This window comes from Semicossyphus pulcher, unplaced genomic scaffold (genome assembly GCF_022749685.1).
Source record: "Semicossyphus pulcher isolate SPU_LCO1_2020_fin unplaced genomic scaffold, fSemPul1.0.p SCAF_3, whole genome shotgun sequence".
Taxonomy (NCBI): Eukaryota; Metazoa; Chordata; class Actinopteri; order Labriformes; family Labridae; genus Semicossyphus; species Semicossyphus pulcher.
Window position 1 is genome coordinate 12304337 of NW_027211704.1, and position 27530 is coordinate 12331866.

Below are 27530 nucleotides of genomic sequence, written 5' to 3' on the forward strand. Positions count from 1 at the left end.
TCAAGCTCTCTTACTCTCCAGAGATTCTATTTATAAATCCCTATAATTGGCAGATTCAAGCCCAAAGTCTAAAATTACCTAAAAATGATCTAAAGCCTAAAATTACACCTCAACCTGACCGTAAGCATGACTGCTGCCTGACAGGCTTTACTCGGGGATTTGTGGCCCATTCATACCTAGCAACGGTTTCCAACAACTAAGCTGTTGTGAGCCTGCTGTGCGTCCTGGGAGGTTATTCACCGGGTTTCAACCTTTTAAACTTTCAGCTGGTGAGTTTAAACTTTTATATGTCGTAAGCAGCCGACAATTTTTTAGAACCTTTAATTTGTTAGCTAACTTTATATAAGCTTCATACTTCAGCATAACAGCTAGCTAGCAAGAACCATTGCTACTCTGTTTGGTTTAGCTAGGTACTAAGTTAGCTTAATGGACACTGTTGAAAGTTTTAACGACCGGTTAGCTTATGCAGGTTAGTGATAACCTGCAGAAGTGCACATGTGAAGATGAGTGAGAAATGTTAATTTTTTAATTTTTGTTTTGTTTGTTGTTTAGTTTTTTCCCTTCTGTTCTTTGTTTTGTTTTTTCAGCTTTTTAAAAATGAATTTAAAATCTTTATTTTATTCATATTCTCACTATTGATGTCATTAGTATTCCTAATTGTTGTACCCATGTGTCAAATGGGGAGGGAGGGGAAGCTTGAGAATGGAGGGGCAAAAAAAACCAACCAAAAAGCATGTATAGATGTACTGGCTTATGATTTTCTGTGGTATTTAATTTAACCTCCATTTTTGAAAATAAAAGAAACGTTGATTTTTTTATTTTGTGCCATAAGATGTAACGTCATACACAATGTAACAATCAAATGACCTTAAACTATGTGCTTTTAAAGGCAATTAATAAATAAATTATGTGGGATAAAAATAAAACTAATATATTTATTAATATATAGTATCCTCAAGTACACTCCCACTTTAAAAATCAATATGGGTTAGTATGCATATTTCGTTTCATTTATTAAGTCCTACTCTATTCAATCACTGAAAAAAACAAATATTCTCAGGTTTGAAAAGCTGAATTTGAGACTAAATATCCAGGTGTCTTTTAAATTAATTTTTGCTCTTACAGCTTCAATATTTTCTACAAACAATCAATTTACACAATTTTGTTCTGTCTATCGAAGTCCAGTGGAGCCATGCCTCGAGGAAGATCTGCCGTGAGTGCCCGCTCAGACACCAGTGAAATGGATATTGATGGAACAGGTAATGCTGGATATCTTACAGTTATGAACTACAAGATCTTGATGCTCTCTCAGGGTTGTTATTTTGCAAGTAGCATGGTTGATACAGCTATAATGTGCATATGATGTTTTTAAATAGAATCTGAGATGGCCAAACTGCAGAGACAGTTCAAAATCATGGAAGGAGGTCGACAGGCCTACAACCTTCAAGCAAAGGAGCAGATCCGCAAACAGGAGTAAGAAAGCACGACAACTACATCTAATAGTCAGGTGTGTGTGTGTGTTTTAATTTGAGTGATGGGCTGTTTATGTGATCGGATGAAGGCTGGAGATGGAAAAGCTGCTGAAGGAGCAGGAGGAACTCCATCGAAACCTTAGTGCATTTAAGAGCTCATCTCGCCAACAACAGGACAGTGAGGACGCCCAGAGTCTTCGTGCTTTGCTGGAGCAGAAGGACATGCTGGAGGATGAGCTGGGGAAGGAGAAGCAGTGTCAAAAAGAGATAGAAAAAGAGGTGAATCATCCTTTTCACTTCATCTTTACTTAAAATCTATAACTCACCAACAACATTTTATAGTATGTCTTGTGTCTGTGGGCAGATAGCAAACATGGAGTCGAAGATGGCAGAGCTGCGAAAAGGGGAGGTCAATGTTAGTGATGCACAAAGATCCGATATTCAACCATCACAGGAGGCCATACGCACTTTAAAATTCACGCTGGAAAGAGTGAGTGCTGAAGCACAGGACCAAACAAAAACCTACAGAACTGCCAGATCTTTAAATAGTATCATGTAGAAGAGGTTCTCTGCAAGTTGATTGTACATGTTCGCAAATGCAAAAGTTTGTGCCTTCATTGTCCCATCCAGGCCTCGTCCCACTTCAATGAGCAGCTAGACAATATCATTCACCTGAAAGAGGAGATGCAGATTCTTAAAATTGAGCGTGTCTGTTTCGAGCAACTACAAAACAGGCTGGAAAAGGTCAGAGGTCACACCATAACATGTCAGCTATGTTTGTTATATATTGCCTGTAATTCAAGTGTTTACAGGTCTCTGCTCTGATTCTTGTGTTGTAGGAACTGTACGATATCCGCAAGAAGATTGGGGAAATTGTCAGCTTGTCTACTGCTGCTTATGATGCCAGGTCAGACTCTAAAAAAACAAAAACAGCCTGATAAGGACCTTGTCATCTTTGCATTTGGATATCGTACTTATTAAGCTCTCTGCCTCAGGGTGGAGGCTCTGTCCAAGATGACCATGATGAAGGAGAAGGCAGAGAAGGATCTCGCCCAGTACAACGCTGAGATGAAGGAGCTGGAAAGGGTTATCACACACGAGTGTAGCCTGAAAGAGTTTATGACCACTAAGTGCAGCGAGAGGAGCGGGCAGGATGGCGGACAGGAGACGGGACACAAACAATGTAAGGCACAGATATCGTGTTTAAGATAATACTGGCAGTGGTTATTCATTACTTAATCAGTGGGGAATCTCATACACATCAGCCAGGCACAATGTCCTAAAATATATCCCATGAGCACAGGCTTGAGGAAGAATCGCATGAAGCACAAATGTAAAGGCTCTTATTAAATGATTTGGAGATTATTTAACAACTACTGAAGCCATATTGAAGATGGTTTTGGGATTATGTTGCATGTTATCATTCTGAATTGAGTGTTGTACAGTAACAAATTACACATCTCAATTTCTTTTAACATAAACAATTGGGACCATTTTATGAATCCTCAAAATCTAAATCCTCAAAATCGTTTGATTTAAGTTACAAAATCTGCGATGAATATCTAATGTCCTTAGATGCATCAGTAATACTATTTTGGCAATAATATTTTTCTGTGCTTATGAAACATACTCAATTTAATACTGATGACTCTTTATGACCTACAAAAGCCAACCAGACCATCAGTATACAGATTAACTATTTCTGTATAGTTATTTTCAATGCCTATTGCCAGGTCTAGATGGCCAGATTAATTATATTAGACCAGGGGTCTCTAACAGGTAGCTCGCAAGCTACCCTGGATTTTAGTAGCTCACCAAGAGGTCCTCAGACTCTGTTCAAAAAATCAGATGATAATTATGCAACTTGAAAGCCTCTTACCTCTTCAATTCAATCAAATGCACTGATGTCCCACCCCCTCCAATACAAAATAATAGGATAGGCCTATCAGCTGTCAATAAAAAAATGGTGATGCTCCTGGCAAGTTTGTCAACGTGTGCAGCAACCTCCATCGACAGGTTGGGTCAGTGATGCTGTACGCTAGTTGAGCTAAAGTGAGGAGTTCGGTGCTATTAGCCCATTTAGCCAGATTTATGATGGACAATGAAGGTGGCCACGCCAAGAAAAAGCAGAACACATGCTATTTCCAAGGGGAGTGGGAAAGCAAGTTTTTATTCACGAATGTGAAGGACAAGTGTGCGTGCCTCATCAGAAAAAATCGAATACATACTCACACATCCCCCAGTGTGTTCTGGATCCAAACCAATCAAGTATATCAAAAAAATATATAAAGATCTGCACACCAGGAAGCTCCTGTAGAGGGTTTTATTCAGCACAAAGAGCCAACATGCTCTTCCTCAGACTTATGACTTATCCTTTTGAGTCTGAGGAAGAGCATGTTGGCTCGAAACGTCACTTTGTGCTGAATAAAACCCTCTATGGGAGCTTCCTGGTGTGCCTATCTTTATATATTTTTTTGATATGCCTCATCTGCGGTACCAACGTTTCAGTCGACAAAAGAATCAACATGGGGAGCCGCCAGCAATTCCAGGGATGTAATGCAAGTAGCTCCTGTGCACTCCTTAATTTTAGTTATTTAAAGTAGCTCTCAGATGAAAAAAGGTTGGAGACCCCTGTATTAGGGAGTTCATAGGAAAGCACTGTAAAGGACAAGATCAACAAAGCACCACTTTGTCCACAGGGGGCGCCAGAATCCTCACAGTAATTTTAAGAAGGCATATATTTCTTTTCTTTATACTACCGCAACTGTCAATCAGCACTGTTGAAAAGGAAGAAATCTATAGGAACTACTACAGTATAACACTGATGTGCAGATTTTACACTGTTCATTTAAGTTCAGACAAAGAGGAAATATATGAAAAAATGTTGGTTCTGATAATATTAATATGATTATAATGGTGCTTGTTTTGCCCCAGTGTCAGAGCAGAAGAGGATGGACTCAGGGGAAGAGTCTCTGGACGCTCTGGAGGAGGTGTTTGAGAAGATCTGCGCTGTGACGGGGGAGGACAACCTGGACCTGCTGGTCACCAGGTTCATCCAGGGTAAGACTCACCAACACAAAGTCTCTATTTCAGACCCATCTACACCATAATGCCTCTTACAGTCCTTTTGGTTCTGGGATTCATTTCTCAATGTATGACAGGATCTGTTTGAGCATGTGCTATGAAAAAAACAAATATTTTACTTATTATTTGACATTAAGAAAAGTCTGTTTAGAAATGTGATATCAGTGTGTCTTACTTGTGTTTTGCTGTTTCTCTGCGCAGTTGAAGACCGGAACTTTGCACACTTCAATTTTGTAAACGAGCAAAACAATGAGGCTGAGGCTCTGAGGGATCAAATCAGCCAGGTGAGTTAGTTTTCTCTATTTGACTGTGCCCTATTTGCTCCTATTCAGTGCAAAAGTACAATATACTTATTTTCTGTGCATTAAGATAATAAGCAACCAGTATAAAGTAAGTAAAAACTAGTTAAAAGGCTTATGTCAAAATGTTCTTAGAAATGTTTTAGTAAGGAAGGTCATTTTTGTTAAAAGCAAGTATCCAGTAAGGATAAATGTTGATCTGGTGACTCTTTAATGTTTGAATCTGCAGATACAAACAGAGATTGAGCAGTTTGCAGAAGCAGGTATGCAACAGGAACAGGATCATCACTCTCTGCTGAGAGTCATTGAGGAGAACCAAAGGGAGATCGAGTTCCAAGCTGAGGACTATGAAAGCCGAGCCAGCTTCATAGGCAAAGTCCTGGACCAGATTAAAACAGGTTTGGAAGTCATTTGTATTAAATTACGTTTCCAAGAAAACATCCCATGAAAATATAATGAATAACAGCCCTTTGAAAGTCTGCTTTTTCTGGTGTGCATGTGTGTCTACACCAATGACTGTATATATAGATAGATGACGCCTCTCCATCTGCTCCCATTGTACAAAAGTGATGCCAAAATAGCCCCCGTGATAGGCACTGCCATCTTGTGATGGTGACGTCACTTGGAGCCAGAGACTGCGCAGTAGAGATTGACGGGTGGTGCCGCCGTAACCACTTCCGCTAATCAAAACACACACTTAACTTACCGAAAAAACAGCAAGGATCCCGCACACCGGCGTGTTTAACAGCAGAACAGCTTCTTGTGTCGGTCTGAGGTTAACGTTCACAGGTATGGAAACTTCAATGACTGTAGTGATTGTTTTTGTTACGTTTCCACTCGCCGTGTCCTCCACTCTGCTAATCCGCTGCAGGAGCCGTATTTGTCAACAGAGCTGTCAATCATCATTTTTACAGCATCAAATAACTAATTAAAAATAAACTTGTCAGAAAAATTAACACTTTGGCGTGTATTTTGATTTTATAGATTGACCCATGTCTCACTTGTTAACATGGAGGAGGCGGGCTTTATGACCTATACTGCAGCCAGTCAGCAGGGGGCGCCCAAAATGTTTTGGCTTCACTTTTAGGGAGCTGTCATGTCATCCATCTTTTTATACAGTCTATGGTCTACACACACCAAGTGACTATACAGCTTCAACACACTGACTATATATTTATCATACACAAGAAAGCACAGGCAGTTCAGTGTTCTCCTGACTCTTGTTTCTCACAGGAGTGAACAGCATCTTCTCTAAAATAGAGTGTGACCGCTCAGTGATCGAGGATAAACTGGGCTCCTCCTCAGGGATCAGTGACAACAACATCATGTCCTACCTGGGCCTGGTAGAGCAGAAGACTAATGAGTTGCTCACAATACAAGCTTTCCTCAATTCTAAAGTAAGCTCTGATTCTGTCCTACCTTTACTTACAAACATATTCCTGTTTTATATATATTACTTTCTTTAATAACTACCCTGTTTCATAATGTGTCTTTGTGTATGTATCTCTTACAGGATCTGGAAAAAGACTACAATCCTAAAGATCTGGCCAAATTTCTTCTGGGACAAAATCCAGAACTGCTTCAGCAGAATATCAGCATCCAGCCTGTCATCGACAGGTGGGCCTTTTATTTGTTCAATTTTAAACCAGTGTTAATTTCGTTATCGAAACTGACGATTAATGTTTGTCAACTACCTTTTTTCCATGACGAAGACGAGATGTTGAAAAGCTAAAAATAGAGACAGGACTAAAATGTTAGTGGAGGGCTGTCGGACATTTAAAATCCACAGCGTCTAATCTGTCTGTCAAAATACAAGCAATGCATTCCTGTAACTGGTTAAATTGAGGGGCGTGCAGATCCCCCTGAATCGGACCCAGCCATACAGGTGGTGATGTCCCAAAGCGGCAGCTTGGCAACAACGCACGCAAAACGAACAGGTATCACGAAGGTGGTTGTGAACTTTCTATGTTAGCCCAGGCTTTCTGCTTCAGGCTCTGTGCGCGCTCACAGAAAAAGGCGCCTGTTCTTCTGCACAAAAAGGAGCGATTATTGTCCGTCTTATATGAAAAGTGATGTTAAATATATAAAAGTAATTACGGTAAAACCTAATTGCTGCAAATAAGCCAAGAGAGGAATGTGTAGTATGTGCTGCTGCGACTGCACAGCTTTGTTCTGCAGCTTTACATGCGTAACGTTGCGTTCCAGAAGTTTCCATATACACAGAACCTCAGCTGAGGATCCATATTACCCATGGAGAACTTCGTCAGGAAATAATGAATGAAAAGACGACACTTTATTGATGATTAAACCTTTATTTGGGTAGTTAAATTAGATTAAAGAGAGAAAACGTTTTGACTAAAAATAATGAATAAAATGCGATGACTTTTTATTGACTAAAACTGGACCAAGTTTTTAAAATGAGACTAAAACTACTGTTTAAAGAGTAAAAATGACTAAAAATAATAAGCATTTTTGTCTTTAGACTAAAATAGCTGCAAAAAACAAACTCTGTTTTAAACCCAATTCTCATGATAGTAATCTATGCATACACTACCAGTCAAAAGTTTGGACACATTTTCTCATACAAGTGAATTGGAAAGTCTGTCCAAACTTTTGACTGGTAGTGTACATTGAATCACTTTGACCATCAGGATAATGAGTTTGTTTGTGTTATTTGGACTCCTCAGTTTGGAGTATGACGCAGAAGAGTCTCCTGTCACTGATGAGGAAGAACGGCCACTATCACAGGGGGAACTTCGCAGAAAAATAATGAAAGGGGTAAGTTCAATCCTCCTAGAAGGAAGCGATTGAGTTTATGTCAGGATTAACATTTTGATGTTAATTTGCTTTTCTGGGTTTGATTCATAGGTCCTGCAGAAAGAGAGTTCGGGTCGGCAGGCAGCAACCAAAGCCTCAAAGATTTGACGGCAGACGTGGCGCTCGCTGGAAGTCATTGACCTGATGTTGTTCATGTGCACATTAAAAATGGGAGCTGTTGCAAGGCATGTTTTCATTGTTTACTGTAACATAGATCAATGGCAGCCATGACTTCTAATGGTACCATGTTGATCAGGCATTTTAAAATGCTGCAGCTTGCACGTGTAAACATTTAAAGCTTAATTATGTTGTGTGCATGTCACCTTTTATGAGGAATCATTGGCCCGGCCTGTTTATTAAATCTTCACCTGATTATTTTGGTTTGAACTAATTGGGTTTGGAGCTATAAAGATGCTTTTCAGACTCTGGTAACCAGCTGTCCTTTTGAAGTGCGACTTGCCATCTGGCTTTGACTATGCAGTCTGGTCTGAGTGCAGCCGCCCCTCGCTGGCAGAGGTTCATTACATGATGCTTGCTGCTATGCTCAAAAGGAAAGGTTGGGGGCAGCAGAAGCTTTTGTAATTGTAATTGGCGTGCTGAGACTCTGATTCTGCGTTCCAAAAAGGAGGTGAGAGGCTTTTAGTGCTTCACTGTAACCACTGACTTTTAACACATTTTTATAATAATAAGTTTAATTTATAAGTGTGAATTATTCTCAGTTGTATTTTAGGGAATTAAACTCATTTATTTAAATTCCTGTCATAAAAATCAGTGTTTGCTTAAATTAACTGTCCTCTAAATGACCTTTCATGTTCATGCACACCACAATCATTAACATTAGTCCCTATTCATGCTCAATTATCTATTTCATAGTGTAGCTCAACTGGAGAATGTGTACTGGTAACATCAGCAGCTTTTTTTCTAGAACAGTTTTACGGCTTGTAAAGCGAAAGGATTAAAAACTTCACTTTCATCTTCAGGAGTTTCAAATGTCGTCTATAATCCAAACATCCTGGAGGGAGCCTGTGTCGGGGTAAAGACGGCAGTCGCTGCTGCAGAGTGCGACTTCCTCTGCACAAAAGAGAACTTATTTTAAGAAACATATTTTTACTAACAGCTCTGTGGAACAATTAACAAAGCGTGTTACTATCTTTAGCTGTTTAAAGGTCACACTGATGCCATCGTACTTTCTTTTTATCCTGGGCTGTGCAAGTAAGAGAATGAGTCAACTGAGAGCACCTGTCTAAACAAGAGAGAGACACAGTTAGGTGATGTTGATCATCCAGCTATCTAGCTGCAGTTTGTGGTTTTAATCTGTTAAGTGTGTTGAGGTTGTGACAGCAGCAATTTGAGGAAGTGAAACTGCTACTCTGTAAACATTTGCAAGTGATCGACCGGTGACTCGGTTTGCTCAGGATAATCCCAGCTGCAGTCTCAACTGTGCGCCTCTGAAAACAGATTATCAGAGATAAAAGAGCGCCGTGGAGAAGCAGACGGGCGGCAGTGGAGGGAGATGAGATGGAGGAGGCTGCTTTCTTTGAAATTCTACTCTCACTTAGCCCCCTCCACTCCCAACAAATTCTCTGTGCACACGGCTCTCTGCATTGCCATAGAAACCTCCGTTTTAATCACAACAGAAACCTCATTTCCTACTCCTGACAAAGAGTCCTCATTGCCTGTAGAGACCGCCCGCACCAGCCATTTCCAACCAAGGCCCACCTCCTTCTGCAGGCTGCACCTACCAGCAGCAGCAACACCCCCCACCAAACCCAACCCGGTCCCTATTTCCCCCTCCTCTCCATATAAGCACATTTTCCACCTTTTTGCTAAACAGTTTCCACATTTTCTACTGCAACTTTTGCATCACACCTCATAATCTCTCCATGTTAGACCTTACTTTCCTTTCTTCTGTATACAGAGTTTTAGTTCAACTCATCCTAATTAAAAGTAATCCAAACAGTTGCTTGGAAACACCTACGCAGTCTACGGTGCAAGCTGAAACATGCAAAAACAGGTACAGACTTTTCTGTATCTCTTATCCCCGTGTGCGGCCTTTTCATCTGTTCTTCATCAATCTGTTAAAGCTTAAAAACTGTAACAACCCAGGTCCGGATATGCCCGTTATATGTTTTTCTCCCAGTTCCATTTGAATCACTTCTAAAATAATGCTGTAGTGCATTTTGTTTCAAGCAACCGGTAGTTTATAACGTGTTGGAAAGGTCCTGTTAACTTTCCTCTCACCGCGGACAAAGTTTTCAGTGTAACGTTCTCCACTTCCTGTCCCCCGTCTGGTTCTGCAAACTGTGTAAGCACTTTAAAAATGCTTTGTTCCCTTTATCTGAACACTAGACTGTTATCTGGAAAATACCCCTCTCTCTGTTTCTGTTTCTCTCTCTCTGTCTGTCTCTCTCTCTCTCTCTCTCTCTCTCTCTCTCTCTCTCTCTCTCTCTCTCTCTCTCTTGTTTGTTTATTTGGGATTAGTGCCAGGTATTTCCCCAGTCAGTCTGCCTGCACCCAAACCGCTCCATCCCCTCGACGAAAAGCCCCACCTCCAACCCCCCCCCCCCCCGAACACTCACACCCTCCCACCCACATCCCACCCTCCCATGAGTGTTGCTAAGCAACCACCCGCCATGAGAGCCGGTGCGTATTCCAGCCAATCAAATTACTGGACATATTTTCGAACAGGGCTGTGAAAGCAAAGAGGTATTCCTTTTATTATTAAGTCCCTCTTTAATTATGGGGTTTACACCTTGTAGCTAATTGCAGCTATTTCATCTTACTGCACAGACACGCCTTAGAGAATATAGCCTTTGATGATTTTCATCGCTTGGTTTAACCTCTAGTTTGTTCTTGCAGTCCTCCACATGGTGGCAGCAGGCTCGGTTTCTCTGCTACCTCACAGGCTGCAAGAATTTTTTAGTGCTGTTGCTAAGCAATCCTGACTCTCATGTCTTACCTGTGCAACATTTGTGATTTTTACAGATGTCCCTGACACCATTTTGTCTTTGTTTCACCACACTGGAATGCCCCATATTGCATGTGGAAAGGATTTCAGTTGCCCTAAATAAAACCTTTTCACCTTTTAAACCAATTTATATTCACAGTCTGAAGCAGAGCGTGCATGTTTCTGCTGGCTGAATGGTTGAGATACCAAGCATGTTTAAAATCCAGGGTTAAACATTAGCCTCGAACAGCTCCGGTCGACTTCATCTCTTCATGCAGGAGGCAGGAAATGTGCTCTTGAGTGATTAGGCCGGCAGCTCTTGTCTTCCACTTAACCAGCAGTGGAGAGATCCATATACAGCTAGGCTCCTTGTATTCTTTGTGCACACACCCCTGAGATATCCACACTGACTGCTTCAATGTTTCAGACATGATCCAGCAGATCAAGCCCCTTTTAAATGTTTCCTTATCACAGTTTTTTTTTCTCTGTTTTACACTCTCCAGGTCCCCGTGTCCCTCCCCCCTCGGTCCCCCTGTGTGTAAGTCCCTCATCTCAGCTGTGGTTGCTGTGCAGATGGCTCTTTGTTGGTGCTTCACAATGAATCTAAGGTCAGTGTGCCTCACGCACACTCAAACTTCTCCTCTCCAGCTGTCTTGTGGCTTCATTCGTAGTTTTTCTATCAAGCATGAGTGCTGCTCATGTGTACACGGTTATATTGTGGTCTTGAATTAAGAGGAAGTTATAAAACCGCAGATGCAGCCGAGAGATAGTCTGGACCTCTCAGGCTGTAAACACGCTAACAGATATCATCTTGTTTTCCATATCTGAGCCACACCTTGCTCTTCTTTAAACTCTCTGAAAGCTCACATCCCATTTTTTTTTTCTCAGATGTGTCAGTTGTAGAAAAGCTTTGATATCTCTGAAACCAACCACACACCAGAATATCAGATCAGCCTGAGAAATAGAAATGCAAATCCACCATCTGTTCTGTGATCCCAAACCAACGCTTGTTCATCATTCAAGAGCTAATGTAACCGCTACACATAGCTTAACCCTTAATAGGTATTCAGAGGGTAACAAGATAATATAAGCTCTCGAAAAGTAAACAAAGAAAGAGTTGAACAAGGAAGAAGATCTGTGATAGGAAAGTTCTTTTAATTACTAATCTGGCTGCCATCCAAATCAAACAGGGATTAAACACTCTAATCTTTAACACCACAGTGCAGGGATCAAAGACAAGTGATTGTATGAATGGATTTATTGACCAATGTTGATGCCAGAAGCATAAAAACAATTGTCTCTTTGAGCAACCGCAAACATTCTCCTTGTCCTCAGTGAAGTCTTTTGCAGCAGCAGAAGTTTCAGCAGCAGAGGGCCATGAGGTCTTCAGGCCGGTCTGCAGCAGTAAAAAGAAAGCAGGTAAAGAGTGAGAGGCGGGAAACTAGAAGGAGGAGGAGCTTTTTTTGCAAAGCAGGAGGAATTACTGGAAATTTCCACTTTTCTCTGGCAAGACAGCCCCCGAGGGTGGAGCCAAGAGGTGAAGTAAATTTAGGTAGGACAGCTGAAGTCTGCAGGACAGACGATAAACTATTGCAAGTGTTTGTTCTTTATAAAAACTGTGTTGTACTCATTGGGAGATAGTCTGTTGTATTAGTGTCCTCAGATATTATTACTTTGGATTAATTATGATCCCTTTTTGTGTTTAAGCATATAATACCACAACAAATTGTGCATGAATCTTCCACTAACATCCATCTGATCACTGACACACTTGCGTTTCTACAGCATCTAGATAACTGCGTATCGGTTTTTCGCTGTTTCACTGTATGTTTTCATTATTTCTGTTATGAACCAGAAATCAGCACTATAAAATCTCACAGCAAACGTAGGGTTTTTTAAGATCTTAAGTGATCAATTATCTCTGAGGATACAGTGATGAAGATGCAACAATTCAGCAGGTGCATACAAAACACTGTACTAGAGGGATGGATGGATAGATAGTATAGATAGTAAAGATATTATGTACATCTGCTTACATTGTATTTTACTGGTTTTAATAATGCATATGCTGTATTAAAGTACCTCTCAATGAGGAGAGGCAAATATCTTGCTAAGAGAGGATGTGTTGCACTTCCTCCCACTTCAATCTGAAACATCTTATATTTTGCTGTCACTGTAAAAAAACTGTATACATCTATGCACTTGGACCACATTTGATCACATCAACAAAATGTTGCATTCAATCCACATCCCAGTGCCACATTTTGTTAATGTATAAAGTAATATGCACATTTGTCCATACATCCATTCTGCAGCTTTTCAGAGTCAGTATCCAAGGTGACCTCTTTCCTCTCCTGTTTTCCTTAACACCTCCAACATGCGCTTCCATGCCATCTGGGAGATGAAGTCCCAGCGGCATTTCCCAGGTCTGTTCTGGGCTCCTCTCCCAAGCCTCCAGGGGCAGACCACCATGGGGACCACATCCAGTGTGGCCTCTGGTGTTCCCAGAGATTTCCTCTGCTTGTTTTCACCCTATGATCTTTGGTTACTTCTTTTAGGCGAGGGTCGAATTTAAGATGAAGAAGAGCAAAGAAGTGCACTTTATTTTTCAGTTTTATAGTCCAGTACAAAGACTTCTTAAGCTGGTGCATTGTACTCTCACTCATCTCTATCTACACACAACACCTCCACCTCTTTCTTCCCCCTCAGTTTGGTTCCTGCGCCTCACAAAGCCAGGAGCGGCAGAGTTGATAACCCATCGTTAAGAGAACAACAGTTTGGCTGCACCTTGATATCCTGCACTTGATTATCTCAAACAGGGAGATAACACACATCCTTGAGTAAATCCAACACACATTTTGAACCAGCTTGAGGTAGTGGAAAACACACTTTAAATCCGAGTGAAGAGAAACCAAACGACTTGCAGCAATGGAAAACATTAGCAGTGGCATTTTCCAAATCCTCAAAGCACCTACAGACTAATCCATGCGACACTGAGGAGACATGTCAGCCACAACAGTATCCAGAGCCGCAGGATACCAGGATCTGTTGGCACGGCGCCACAGAGGAGCCTGATTTACATAATGTGAGTCTGTAAACTCTCACACATTTTCATATAACTGCTGCAAATAAATCAAACTCCTGTTTTCTTACTTGATTTCTGCAAAGTGTTGTTGAATATTTTCATTTCAAATATATTTGATGTATCATTTGTTTGGGCGCAAGATGCTTTTTTTCTCAACTGTTGAACCCTGTTATTGGCTCCTGCAGTGACTTAAAGGAGCAGTTCGCCCCTGGAAAAAGCCACTGTCAGTCAAAGCTGGGGTTCTCTGTAATCGATAGCAATAATATCTGAAATTGGCACCATAGCTGTGGAGAAAGTTGTACAAACAGCTCGTGGTTTCGCCCATTCGACATTCCTACAACACCCAACGTGCATTGCGCCCCTCCCTCTGAAAGTGAAGAGAACCAATACTACCGTTTCGCTGCAGCAACCGCTCAGAGCGGTACAGAATCTGAAACACTACGAGAATATACCGGTGGATCGTCTCAAAAATCTTCAGGTCTGCAGTCTACGTTTCAAACCTGACGATTCTGAACAAGACATGACATCGGAGACGGGCGTCCTAGATTGAGGAAGTGTAGTTTAGCAAGCTCCCTGGCCTCTGCCAGATGACATGCGTTTTATGTAGTCTGGTGGAGGTTTTCCAGGGCCCATTGGAGAAGCGGATAGCGTCCTCCAAAGGCACAGAGTCAAATTGCATTTTTTTCCTACCATAATGGCATAAGCTCCCAATAATAGCATGATAGGACTGAGGTTGAAAATAATTTTCTTAATGTTAAAAATGTCTATTTTTCTTATGGCTGCAGTTTTTATATGACAATACATGAGGAGCTTCTGGAGCTCTTGTGGCGGCACTTACAGTGTGATCATTGTCAACAATAATGACTGCAGTAAATTGTGTTAATTACAGATCAATAATATAATTGCACTTTCGCCCTCGCTGTGCATTGGAGTGGAGAGTCCCAGTGAGAAGTCAACCTAATGTTGTCCTTTGTCTCTGCAGGATCTGTCTGACCAGCAGAGCAAGCAGGCGGACCGTGCAGGAACCTGCTGTTCAAAACAAAAGAGCACAGTTTGCTCCCACCAATTCCTCCAATTATCGGGACCCTGCCCCCGCCTAATCCTGACCTCTGCTCTTTGATGGGCCCCACTTTGCTCTCCCCCTCAAGCCCTGACATTCCTCAAGTCAGGTCAGTCCTTTGTCCTCCAGAAATTAAGGTGCAATTAAGGTGCTGTACTTCCCATCCTATATCCTCTGAGCTGTTAGCCCAGCAGAGAACAGTTTAACATCCAGAGAAAAGTTTCCCCCCTGGCGGCGGGGGCTGATGCAAATATTTAATGAACTTTCAAACATGTGTCATTGTGCACACAAAGGGGCTTTTCTTTCATACTGTATTGCTTTCTGAGGTCCAAGAACTTTGAGAAGCATAAAAAAATGTTTTCCAGTTCCTACTTGTGGAAAGTGTGGTAAACACTTCAGTTGTTGGCATATAGGAGGAAGAACTGTATCCCTGTTTCAACTTTCCCCTGACTGCCCTACTTACTCCTTCACTTCTCTACCTGCAGAATGAACAGGCTGCCCTTAGATAGACTTTATTTTCTTTGTAACAGATTGGTGGCACATGGAAACATGTTGAGGTAGGCAAATAAGAAAAAAAAAAGACAGGAAATGATCTCACAAACACTCCCCCTCCTCTCTGATTGCTCCCATTTTCCAGTTCCAGAGAAAGAGTGAGTAATGCCTTCTGCTGCTCCTTAGTCTGCAGCTCGGTTCCTCCCCTGGATCTTCTGAAGTTGCTACACACATTGACAACATAACACAGCATTGTGGATGTCTGCTTCAGTGCCCTGCAGTCTCCATATGGTCTTCATTTCCCAACTAAAACAGTACTACATTGTATGCAGTGGCAGATGAGCCGCTTCAACTACAAAATCTAAAACTTATCCTGAGTCAACCTGGTTATCTTTTGTTTGTTGATGTTTTGGGAAATACTACAAGCTTTGGTATTGAAATTAAAGTCAGCAATATTCTAATATACTCTCTGTATAGTTAAGAGGTAATAGTGCAACAACTGGCTCGGCTTAAGTGAAAAAACATCCTTATATAAGACAGAAAATAAAGCTCAAAGTAACCAGCTAGCACACTGACACACAACCCTTTGATCCCTGCATGTAATTATAGTCTTCATAATTATATTTCAGCTGAATGTGAGGTGAATGACTAAACACTGCCTGAAGGCTTCTTCAAAATCAGCGGCTTGAATACGGGCATGGCAGGGAGAAGATAACTGAGGCGGTGTAGGATTAGCTCCTAGGATGCCCTAAAATTAGAGGCTGAAGAAATACTACATGTCAAGATATCCTCATTGGGTGTGTTGGGGCAAGTTCAGGACGCAAACACTAATAAGACTGTCGAGAAATATTTGAAATCCAGGTCAAATCGGTGTCATAGTATGTTGGGAGCATGCAAATATGTTTTGTATGCACGTGGAAGTTACGCTGCAGCTCTGACAGCTGATAAGAGCTGGTAAATGTTTAAAATGACTGATAGCTGTGTGTGGGTGGGAACAATGGCAGGCGTGGCAAATGAGGGCGTTTAAGGTTAAAGGACTTGATGAATTTGATTGTGGGTCACAGTGGCAGAATTTTTTTGATTTCACCCGTGATATAAAAAATATATATATTGACTTTTAAACTGAGAGTGAGGCTCTGACCATATTCAGGGTTAGATAACAGGGCCCACAAAGTTGTTTGTTACCACTTCCTTTGGTTTAACAGTTGGATGAGAGTGCAGTAAGTTCACCTAAAAAAGCTTCTGCACGTAGAAGAAAAACAGCCAGTTTGGGACATGATTAGACAACAACAGGACTAAAGGGTTCCTTATTGACTGGAAAATTCCTGGAAACATATAAATTCATGCTACATGCAGTAACACTTTAAATATGAATTCCTGACAACACTGTAATAGCGCCTAAGGTCTGGCAAATACCACCCGACACATCATATTCACAGGGGCATGCTATAATTTTGAATTCACTGCTGTTGCATGCATACGTTTTTATTGCAAGGTTCCCTTCATGATGTGCAATTTAGACCTGACCTCAGTCCAGCCTTTCATCAGCTTTGAAAAACTATATTTCTCCAGAAATAAACATTTCAGTCTCACCTTTAACAGCTGCTGTAATTAAATGCATGTTGGAAATGTTTTCACACAGTACTGTAGGCACACACACCTACTGTACCACACCCCACTACTGTCTATGATGGACGCACAAATCACAAAACAACACACTGAGTGCTTAGCAGGTGTGTAGAATACACACGATTTTTATTTCTGTTTCTTTTTATCAAATGTTGGCAGAAACAGACATGAGTTTGCCCGACTGATTGTTCTCCAATGACTGTTCTAATACCTGAGCAGTGTATATATAGTACAAGTATAACTGACATTAACAACTTTTATACATTTATATGATTATACTTATATAAAACAATTACTCAATGGACAATATTTTTTAATTTGTAAAATGTATGTATAGCTCTTGGATTATGCATGTTTTGTGTGTCATAGGTTATAATGTGTGTTTTTAATAAAAGGCTTCATTCTGACATTTGTATGTTTAATCAAATCAAAGTTGTACTGTTGGTGCTTTGACTCCATTTGTCTGGATTGTTAAGAGTGAAAGTGTAAGCACACCTAGACAGGAACCCATAACGTTACAAGTGTTAAATATAGAAAGGAGGAGTGGCTGCATGGTCTTTTTGCATGTAATTTGATACCTCCATCACCGCAGAGAAAGAGCGCTAAGACAAAGATGCCTCCTCTGTGCATTGTTTTTCAACTTTTACCGGCCTTTTACGTCAGGCAACTTTTAGTCACATACCCTAGAGGATTTTAATAACTTTAACAAGAGGGCCCTTATATCCATTGTTCAAATTTTAGGTGACAAATCAAACGCAAAGTGATGGGTAGTAAAAAAAGAGAACTCTAGTGTCATAGTGCAGCGCTTTAAAACAGATGACCAATCAGCAATGAGTTAGACAGTAGGCGGGAAGTCCTGTCAAGATTGACAGGATATTCCTCCAATCAAGTACTCCGGTGGTGGACATTGTCCAATCGTGTGCGGCATCGAACCGTTGTATCCAACGAGAGTAGAGTTTCAACGAGCTCGAGAGAAAAGCGGAGACGAGTAGACATCATTTCTCTTTCAGCGTCTCTTTGGACTATCCGCACGAAGGCAAAGAGCCAAAAAAGAAAAATCTTTTTTTTGTAAAGGATTATAATTATCTACATTAAATCACCAAAATTAACCATGGCCGATACAGCTGTTGACACGACCGCACCTGCAGAGGTTACTGCCAAGGTAAGTTTCATTCAGTTTTTCTTCCGTTAAGCTGTCGAGTGAAAAGATTTAGAAACTTATTTTTTAAGTTCTATTTTTGTTAATTGGTTTCGCTAGCTTGAGTTGAACAACTGTTGGTTTTACTGTAAACGTTAACGTTACTCTGTCCAAGTTAAAATAGTAATTGAGGAAAATGTCAAATAACTCAACAGTTATCATTAAATGTCACTTTTTCGACCTCCGCAGAAGTGACTCATTTGTTATTTTCAGCGTCGAAGGCTAAATATTGTGTCTGGAAACTCACACGTATGTGATGTGGTTAGCTAAAAAACGTCTTGTTGAGCAGACAAAGCGGTAGAAACGGTGCAGCTGGTGAAGCGCTGCTGTGGGCGGGAAGCCACAGTAACGTCAACGTTACATTACCGGTTTGGATAAAAACGTCCAACACTCCCTCTAAGCTAATTGTTTCTGATATAGACTTCCTGAGATAAATCTTAAATGCACATATGGCGAACAAGTTTTCTTTCAATTAGAACCAGACGTGAACAAAACGTGTGGCACTTCAGAATAAAGTCCAAAAGATTGAGCCGTGCTTTTATTTTGTAGGACCTGAAAGAGAAGAAAGAAGTTGAAGTGGAGGAGGAGAAGAAGAAGAACACCGACAACGGGGACGCACCTGCCAATGGCACAGTAAGTTGTAGACGAGGACCAGCCTCATGGCCTTTTGTCTTAGCACCCCTCATCATGCAGGTGTCGCTGCGCCCGCCTCCCCCTCCTGTTCAGCTGCTCTCCACACAGCGCTTTGTTTGGGTTGTGAAATGGCACAGATGTTAGTGAGCAAGTCTGAGGACGTCTCCATTGGTTCTCTTGTCTAGCTTGGTGGCTAATCCTCTTGGGAGTAATGAGAGCTACACACAAATGCTTTTTTTAAGTGTCCCCAGAGGAGTCTGTACAAACAAGACTGTGGGAGGATTATTTCAAATATGCTTGAATTCCAAAAATTGTTTTTACTCTTTGCAACAATGTCCACAATCCTACAAGAATAAGAGTACAGTTATTATTGTATTTGATGTGTTCTTGGACTGACATTTCACTCTCTTCATTCAGAATGGTGCTGATCACAGTGATAAAGTGGAAAAAAATGGAGAGGAGAAACACAAGAATGGAGATGGTATGTTCATATAAAAGCAGAATTACTGTTGTAAGAACTTGAGCAGCTGTGTTTGAAAGTCTCCACATTTCTCACTGTGTTGTATCTGAAGCTGTGCCATGTGTGGCCTTAACTTCTAAATATTTCCACGAGCCTTCTCTTATTTACACTCAAATTAAAGGATGCATCATCTGAAGTGACAAACTGTTCTTGCAGAGAAAGCAGAGGAGGCGCCCCCTGCTGAGGAGACTGATGCACAGCCGGCAAAACGTGCCGCTGAAGAGGAGGAGGTGAGTTGTTACCAGGATTAAATACACAATCATAATCACTTGTTTTGAATTTGACTAATCCAGTGCATTTTCACATAAGCTAATAAATGTAAATATTTCCTTCCTTCTCTTAGGAAAAGGTTGAGACAAAAAAGCAGAAGAAAGAGGAAAATGGAGATTCAAAAGAGGCAGAAGTGAAGGCTTAAGTCTCTGCCTTGCTCCTTGTTTGCAGCACTGTCTTACCAGCCTGGTCAACATCGTGTTATAGAGCTTGTGCTTTCTGTACCTTTTGAAAAATATTTCTTTTTGTTTGCTCCCATGTTATCACATTGCACTGGAGTCCTGAAACATAGTGGCCCTGCATCCTTTTTTTTATGAAATGTTATTTATTGGTCTTTAAAATGAGCTTTTTTTTTTTACTTGTACAAAAATAGGGCCACACCATGAGATCAGTTTGTTTTCATTTCTAGAGGTTTTATACCAGTATGTTAGAAGCACAATCTCTATTATGTCAGTGCTGACCAGAAGATTCATTCATACAGGCAGCTGCTCACTCCCTCCAAGGCTCATGTTGACCTCTCAGATTCACTTAAAGGACCAAAGATAAGTTTTAAGCAGGGGCTAATGGACAGTTGTTAGCATTATTAGTTGAGGCAAAAATTCTTTGTGTTGAGCTGCTATTTAATCCTTGGCTTGGCTGCCCTGTTAACAAAACAGATGGTGCATATGAATAAAGGGGCTCTGTCTTGCGCCTCCAGGATAAGATAACTCAATCTTGTTTAATGGAGGCAGGATTTTGCTATGTTAATTAACCCCTCTTAAATCTTAAAGCTTTGGTCATTTGTTCTGTATGCATTCCACGCAAGTTTGTACCATTTATACTTTGTTTTTCTTGTGTTTTCAATGAGTTTTATGTTATGGCTGGGTAGCCCAGTTTTGTGTCCAAGACTGCCTTTTTCAAAAACAGAATGACATTCGGTTACTTCAGCCACTGCTTTGTATATTCTGATTACAAATAAATTGTCTTTTTACTTAAGTATATCTGTTTTGTGTGTTTTATACATATTTTATGTAGCATTACTGCTTCTTAAAACCATGTTTTAATAAGCAGGTGATGTCACTTGACCCAATTTTTCTTACATGGAAAATGGCTGGCTAAGATGCAGGAAGGAACAGGAATAATCTCACTCACTTGGTAATGGAAAAGAGTGCACAGAATCAATGGATGTGTCTCTTGCCTCCTGGCTCCCTCGTGTGGTGTACTTGGAGACTGCACTAGTCAAATGGTTATGAGTGAGGGAAAAAAAATACATCAATAATTGACACAGGAGTCCAAAATGGCAAAATGATCATTTTAGTTTGAACTGAACCCTGAATAAAAGTAGCTTTACAGTAACACTGCTAATATTAAGCAATAGGTGGTACCAACACAAAAACTTGTATTTTTTTTATCTCAAGCAAGCTGCAACAGCATGATCCATACAGTTACTGTTTCCTCAGAAACATTAGCCTAGTGTGCTTCCACTCAGTCCAGGAGGCTTTAATAGTAGGCAATTATTGACATTCTGCTGAGGCAGCAATAATGACCGGCACCATAATGTTGAGATATTCAGTGTGTGAACCAGTCAATGACACCATCACAATGGTACGTACTGAAGTGAACCTTGTGTTACAGCCCTGGATTCAGGCTGAACAGATAAAGCAGACTGTTTGCCATGGCACAACAGATGTAAACCATAGATGAAATGTACCATTTTGCTGATGAAAATGGCTTCTTCAGGATGGAAAAAGAAATCAAGTTTGAACTGTGTGAGGAACTTGGCTAACACATGTGAGGTCATCACTATACTGACTTGATGGGCTGAGAGCATGGTGGAGCAGAAGCCTACTTTAAGCATGCGCCCTAGAGATGAAAATAAGCACTTGCTGTTGGCTCTATGCACCCCCACAGTCTTTCTTTCAGTGTAGTCCACCTTCAGGGTTACCCATAGTTCACATGAGTCTTCTCCCTGTTTGCTGCTCTTCTGTTTTGTTCGGTTTCCGACTGAATGCTGATTCAGACCCCAGTTTCAACTTCTCCTCTTCCTGATAATGACAAGAATTACTGTCATTATTACAATCGCATGGCCAGGAGTAGGGTGACAGCTCACGGCCGTCCATGGCTTAGTGAGGGCCCAGACACAATTTGCCACCAGTACACTTCTCTGTGTGATTTCGACCGTGTGTGTGTTTGTAAGTGTGTGGTCCTGTTAGTCATGGATCTTTGCTGATTGCGTGCATAATAATTGACATTGTACTCTTACTCGGGACTTGATTAAAATTCACCAAGCACCAAAGTTTAAAGAGATAGCACACTGCTAAGTTTTATAATTACTGGATTGTGTTGAAAGTGTTGTTTCCATTAGCTTTAAAATGTGAACAATGTGAAGCCCTTCAAGACTGTAACTGTGATGAAGCATTATCAATGTGAATATGAAGTATGTGCCTGCAAAATTATGCCAAAGGAGCTCTTGAGTTAACGGCATGAGTGAGCGTGAGTGTCCACTGGCAGCACATTCATGTAGTCAGAAAACTCTGCCTAAGGTGTGATGCTACTATGCTAACTCAGAGAAACAGGCAGGTAGACATTCCCTTGGCCGTGTGACCAAAACAAAACGTTAAACACAAGGCTTTTAAGAGATTACATTGCAGCTCATGCAGACGTTAGGCAACTGATAAAAGGAAGAAAAAGAGAGGGGAAAGCTGTGGTTAGCCTGCACGTAGTGATTGACATTTCTAAATCTAGACACCAACAAGCAAGAAAAGATGATGCAAGATTTTAGAGCAAAGAATCGGACACAAGAACAGCTGAGGCTTACCTATACTCAAAGAGGTCACTCACAGTCGCACACACACAAATCCATTCACAAAGGTCACACACATTCATTTGCAAAAGTTAGGAAAAGATGCATGGGCACACACACACACTGTATGAACACACTGGTCATGTATACACATATTAGAGCAGTGGCCAATGTCTGTCTGTCTGTCTGTCTAGCTCTGAGAACAGTGCTGATTAGTGTGAAACAATATATGTCATTGTGCTGTACAGTGTATCTGTCCTGTCAGTGCTGTGAAGGTCAACACACTCAGATACTAAGCAACAGCGTGAGAGTGTGTTTGCTGTGTAGCGTGTGTGTGTGTGTGTTTGTGAGGTAAACTAAGTTAATAGGCTTTTCTAAATGTTGACCAATAGTGGCTGGGTCTCGCTTTCGGGGGGCTCACCCTCAGGGGGGGGCAGCTGGTACACCACGCAGAGAGAGGAGTACAGGCAGCCAACGAATGACATCAAGCTTGAAAAGTACATCACTCCCTGGGCCCCACCCACGAATGCGGTCAGAGGTCCCATCGCCACAGAGACCAGGATCTGAGCCAGGAAGTACTGGCAGCTGAGCAGAGAGATGTCCACCCCCATCCCTCGCCTGGTCCCTTCCTCTGAGGAGCCACAAAACTGAGGAACAGAGACACATCGTTTAGTGATCTGATCAATCGATGAAGGGCACATAGGCTGTATGTTGCGTGTAGCCTCTTGGTTTGAAAAGTGATACCAAGTGCCTTAAGCCTTTCTAATGGCCAGCAGGGGGGCGACTACACTGGTTGCCATTGAAATGACATTACACAGTACACATTTTCCTAACAACATTATGGTCTTAATAGTGAGTTTCAAGTTCAATTAACCATATGCAAATGGAGGCCATTTTCCTCTGAGGCCATGCTAATTGTTGGAAGCTCAAATGCTGTTATTCTGTTCCAGTTTGTAAGTCTTACAAACTTCGTATCTGACAATCATTAACATTTCACGGCTTCTTGATTAAAGACCACTTGTAAAGACAATGAACACCAAAAATCTGGAGGGAAATCTGGCCAAACTACATATTTGATTTGTGATATATGCTATTAGACAATAGCTAACGTTAGCACCAACCACTCACTAGCTTGCATTATGTTAGCCAGGAAGTAAATTCGAATGTCCTTATGTAATGTTAGTGAGGAATTTACTCCAATCCAAGACTACCAAACTGTAATATTAGCTTTCTGTTATTTTTTGTCGTTTCTTCGCTAACGGCGATATTATCTGGTAAGTAGCTGAATGCTAATGTTAGCTTTTTTCTTAGTATAGCTAATGGATTAGCAAATTTGTTGTTGATCTTGAAATATGGCCAGATTTCCCTCCGGATTTTAGCAGTTAATTATCTTTACAGTTGCTTATTAATCAAGAAGCTACAAAATGATAACGATTTGTCAGTTATGGTCTGATTTCTAGCAAAATACTAATTTTACTAAGGCAGGGTGTGCTTTAGGGTGTTGCTACCTGTGATTGACAAGTGCCTACCAATCTGTCAACCACAGCAAGGACGTAGCAATGCATATCCACCCTGTCGACCAAATATCAAGATGGCAAAAACCTGGAAACACCTTTCTTATTCAAAGGTTATTCCAGGTAGCAGCACCTCTAAAGCTCATAAAATAGTCGGGCACATAAACCCTTTTAAGCCACAAGGTGTTTTTTACTCTGTTGTTTGTCCGGACAGAATTAGTGAGATTTAGAGATGCTGATTATGTCGATTATGTTACCCTGTTCCAGTCTCTATGCAAAGCTGGCTGTGGCTTCAAGTCTAGTGTACAGACGTGAGATTGCTTCTAATCTAATTCTAAAAAAGAAAAACATCAAATGCGCAATTTTTAGGTTGATCTTGAAAAAATATCATCATAAAACAACAAATGACTCTACAAATAGCGATTTGCACCTGTAGATACATACCTGAGGGCTCTGGTAGTATTCACACAGCAGAGAGTAAGGCAGCGTGCATAGAGAGGAGAAGAGCACCCCGTAGGTGACACACAGAGAAAGTACCACGTAGAGGTTGGTGGATAATGTGGCTAGGCCTGTGCCCAAACCAAACGCCAGGTAGGCAAAGAAATACAGCGTGCGAAGAGAGAAACGCTCCTCCAGTTTCTCCAATATGGCTGGAGGTAGAAGAAGAAACCCAGAGAGAAAAGAAAAAAGGAAGACCAATTACTTGTTAAATGACTTTTCCCTGACCAGAGCATCCCAAATATGTTGCGATTACGAGTGTAGATACCTGAGTAGAAAGCAGCACTGAATGCATAGATGCACATTCCCCAGCAGCCCATGCTAACACCAGCATTGTAGCGTTGGTAGGCCTCAGAGTCGTGGGGCGCCTTGGGGTCTCCTTCGAACACGACTTCCCCCATGAAGTCAGTGTAGAAGAGCAGCATTCCTTCGAAGGACAGCCAGCCTGGAGAGAAACAATAGGCATCAACTCTGCAACTGTTAAGCACAAAAAGGGTTGCCAGAGTGCGACCAAATCTGAAGAGAGATTATTCTCACCCAAGAAATGATTAGTGCATAAACTCCGCAGAGAGGGCGGCATCCTGTAGATGGCTATACAGAGAAGCTTTATTGACATTTGGGAGTCTCCTGTCTCCGCATTCTCACTCAGATCACTGTCATATCGCACCCCATTCAGCAGAATGTTTGCAACCTTTATCAGGGAAAAAAAGACAGACATTTTGTATTAAAATGCTTTGATGGCTACAGCAAATCAGCTTTTATGAAATTCAGAATATGTGTCTGACCTGTTGGCTGAAGGTCACAGTTCTCCTGCGTCCATTCTCCAGCCCAACAATCTGGGTGGCTGTGGCTTCCTCTATTAGTGCAAGGCTCTGGGGTCGCTTCAGGATACCAGAAGAAGAGCGCCGATGTGACCCCGCACCTGGTTGAACCCCAGCTGTGACCTGAGATGCTCCTTGAGATTGTGCATCTCCCTCGGGCTGCTGCATTTCTGCATCCTGAGCTTCCCCCGCTGGACGGGACACCAAGTCAGCCTGGGTCTGTCCTGCAGAATGATTCCCCAGCCCCTGCGAGGACTCATCACGAGGAGGGGAGTCCCCAGGAGGCAGGGGCACAGTAGAGTTAGGGTGCTGGCCCTGTGGTGTCCCTGTGTAGCAGTTAATGAGTACACTGTCTATGTAAGAGGTTCCTAATGAGGAGGCAAACTCGTTGATGCCAGTGAGCGAGCTGTCCCTGCTAATAAAGCTGCCATATTTTGGAGTGAGGGGGCTCAGGGGTGATATGGGGCTAGTTAGGCCAGCACAGAGGCGTGCATTGGCACTGCAAGAATGGGCGAGAGGGTCACTGTTACATGTCTTTGAGAAATTGTAGCTGTATGGACGTTCTTCGTCTTCCTCATCCATTCCAAAAGCTAATCCTGGGGGAATTGGAGGAGAGGGAGGAAGAGGGAGGCTGGGGCTTTTTAGATGGTTTTTGGAGTTCTTGTTCGGCTGACTCTTTGGTAGGGGTCGTTCGGGGATACTGAACAGAGTCATGGCTGTGGCGGATACTAATGTTATACTTGTGAACAGGTATATGACCTGCAGCTGTCCTCCAATTGACCGTCCAAACTGTGTCTGGTCCCAGTTGATGCCCCCCACGATGTAGCCGAATCCACCTCCCAACCCTGCAGCGCAAAAATAAGAAACAAACGAAATCACCTTTTGCAATGAACAGTTATGTCAGAAAGCTTAATTAAACAGGTCTGTCCTTGTTTGCTTACCTGCCAGTAGCGCATGGATGTTCAGACCCCGGTCTTGGTCCTCTGGGCTGCAGACATCCATCATGTAGGCATGGCTCGGGTTGTCGGCTGAATCAGCACTAAAGTCCATCAGAACCACACCGCACACTGTCAGGGCAATTCCCCATTTGTGATTTGATGCTGTGTCGTCCAACGCATCTCCAATGTCCCGCCCGTTCAGCACCAGAGTTAGACCGACAAAAGCCCCTTTGAAGGAGAGAAGAAGCAGAAGAGTTTTCTTATGTAAGTGTGCTAAGACTGAAAGAAATCATGCTGGTTATTAACAGGGCACGATTTTACAGTCAATTTACTAGACAAGGAGAGGAGTGCAAGCCAGTCAAAGCAGTTGTATAATGTGTTTTGTGGATCTGAGGAAGCTGTGTCAAGTGCGACAGAATTATCCAAGTGACGTGAACAAGGCATCTAAGTGCTGGCTGGAGACAGAAAACGGGGAGTTTGGGATGAATCAACATCTACCAGGTAGGACGAGTCTAACACAGGACTGTTGCATAATTTTTGACAACTTGTTTCTTCAAGTAGCAAATAAATACATATTAACATTAAGTATTGTAATGAAAAACAGGCCTCTGGTGTTTAATTCTTACCTATAGCCAAGGCTAAAATAAAGGGTCTCCTTCGGCCAAACCGGGATGTACAGCGATCACTCCATGCTCCGATGAGAGGCTGAACAAGGAATCCTTAAAGCCAAAGAAAGTGGACAAAGTAAGAGACCATGGCGCTAGTGCTGCACATGATTATTGCGACTCAAATCTTGCCCTATTGTTCTCTTACCCAGTATGGGGCTAATAAACCACACCAAGCTGTAGAACTGATCCGGCAGGCCCATCTGTAGAAGCACAGGAGTCACATAAGCCGTCTCCATGGCATAGCTGAACTCAATACCAAACAGGATGCAGCCATTGAAGACCAGCTCCTGGAAGGTACGTCTTGGGGGGATCTCAGTGAGGTCCAGCTGGTCCAGGGGACAGGGCGTGTTGGGTGGTGGAGGTGGTGAAGGTCTTATCAGCTTCTGACGCTTTGGCTGTCTTTGAAAGTTGTTGGCTCGGTGACTGAGGTGCCGTATTGTGGACGTTGGGAAGCTGGCGGTTTTGGGTAATGAGCTCCTCCAGATACCTTCCTGAGCTGTGGATAACCTCCCTCCTGGACTGTCCAGAAGGGGGTCACTGGGGGTGCCCATGCCCGGAGATGACATCTCTCTCAAGCCAGCTTACTGCAGAAAATGAAAGGGTGCCATGTTAAAGATTGTTTAGAGGGGAGGGTTTTTTTTTCATAGATTAGAGGTCATTCAAGATCATCACAAAAAAGCAGATCAGTCATGTGAGTAACTTAGTGCTGCTAATGCTAACGTGGTGCTACCAAGAGGACACTGCAGTCATCAGCAGACAGCAGTGATGGGCACGACGCATTGCAACCAATGCGCATGTTAGTG

At 42.0% G+C, this 27530-nt stretch overlaps 3 protein-coding genes across 4 annotated transcripts; 2 read left to right on the plus strand and 1 right to left on the minus strand.

Moving 5' to 3' along the window:
- The first annotated feature begins 1192 nt into the window (after positions 1-1192).
- Positions 1193-7780, plus strand: odad1 (outer dynein arm docking complex subunit 1). Its single transcript, XM_069678991.1, has 14 exons — positions 1193-1259; positions 1377-1473; positions 1562-1751; positions 1837-1962; positions 2103-2216; positions 2312-2379; positions 2468-2655; positions 4407-4532; positions 4758-4840; positions 5085-5253; positions 6089-6252; positions 6369-6472; positions 7543-7633; positions 7724-7780. The coding sequence occupies exons 1-14, from the start codon at positions 1193-1195 to the stop codon at positions 7778-7780; spliced, it is 1644 nt and encodes a 547-aa protein (XP_069535092.1).
- A 10080-nt stretch (positions 7781-17860) lies between these two features.
- On the plus strand, positions 17861-20481 carry LOC138605257 (prothymosin alpha). Its single transcript, XM_069677405.1, has 5 exons — positions 17861-18047; positions 18633-18716; positions 19134-19197; positions 19393-19466; positions 19580-20481. Exons 1-5 carry the CDS (start codon positions 17997-17999, stop codon positions 19649-19651), a joined length of 345 nt encoding a protein of 114 aa, XP_069533506.1. The 5' UTR covers positions 17861-17996; the 3' UTR covers positions 19652-20481.
- Positions 20482-20790: 309 nt separating this feature from the next.
- Positions 20791-27293, minus strand: slc45a1 (solute carrier family 45 member 1). Of its 2 annotated transcripts, XM_069678307.1 has the most exons (9): positions 26873-27293; positions 26686-26778; positions 26063-26287; positions 25086-25966; positions 24838-24991; positions 24569-24745; positions 24247-24452; positions 22710-22935; positions 20791-21530 (listed from the first exon to the last, which is right to left on the minus strand). In XM_069678307.1, the coding sequence occupies exons 1-9, from the start codon at positions 27291-27293 to the stop codon at positions 21502-21504; spliced, it is 2412 nt and encodes an 803-aa protein (XP_069534408.1). In that variant the 3' UTR covers positions 20791-21501. The 2 variants fall into 2 exon arrangements, with proteins under 2 accessions (XP_069534408.1, XP_069534407.1); XM_069678306.1 differs by lacking the exon at positions 20791-21530 and having other exon boundaries at positions 22503-22935.
- Between the last annotated feature and the right edge of the window lie 237 nt (positions 27294-27530).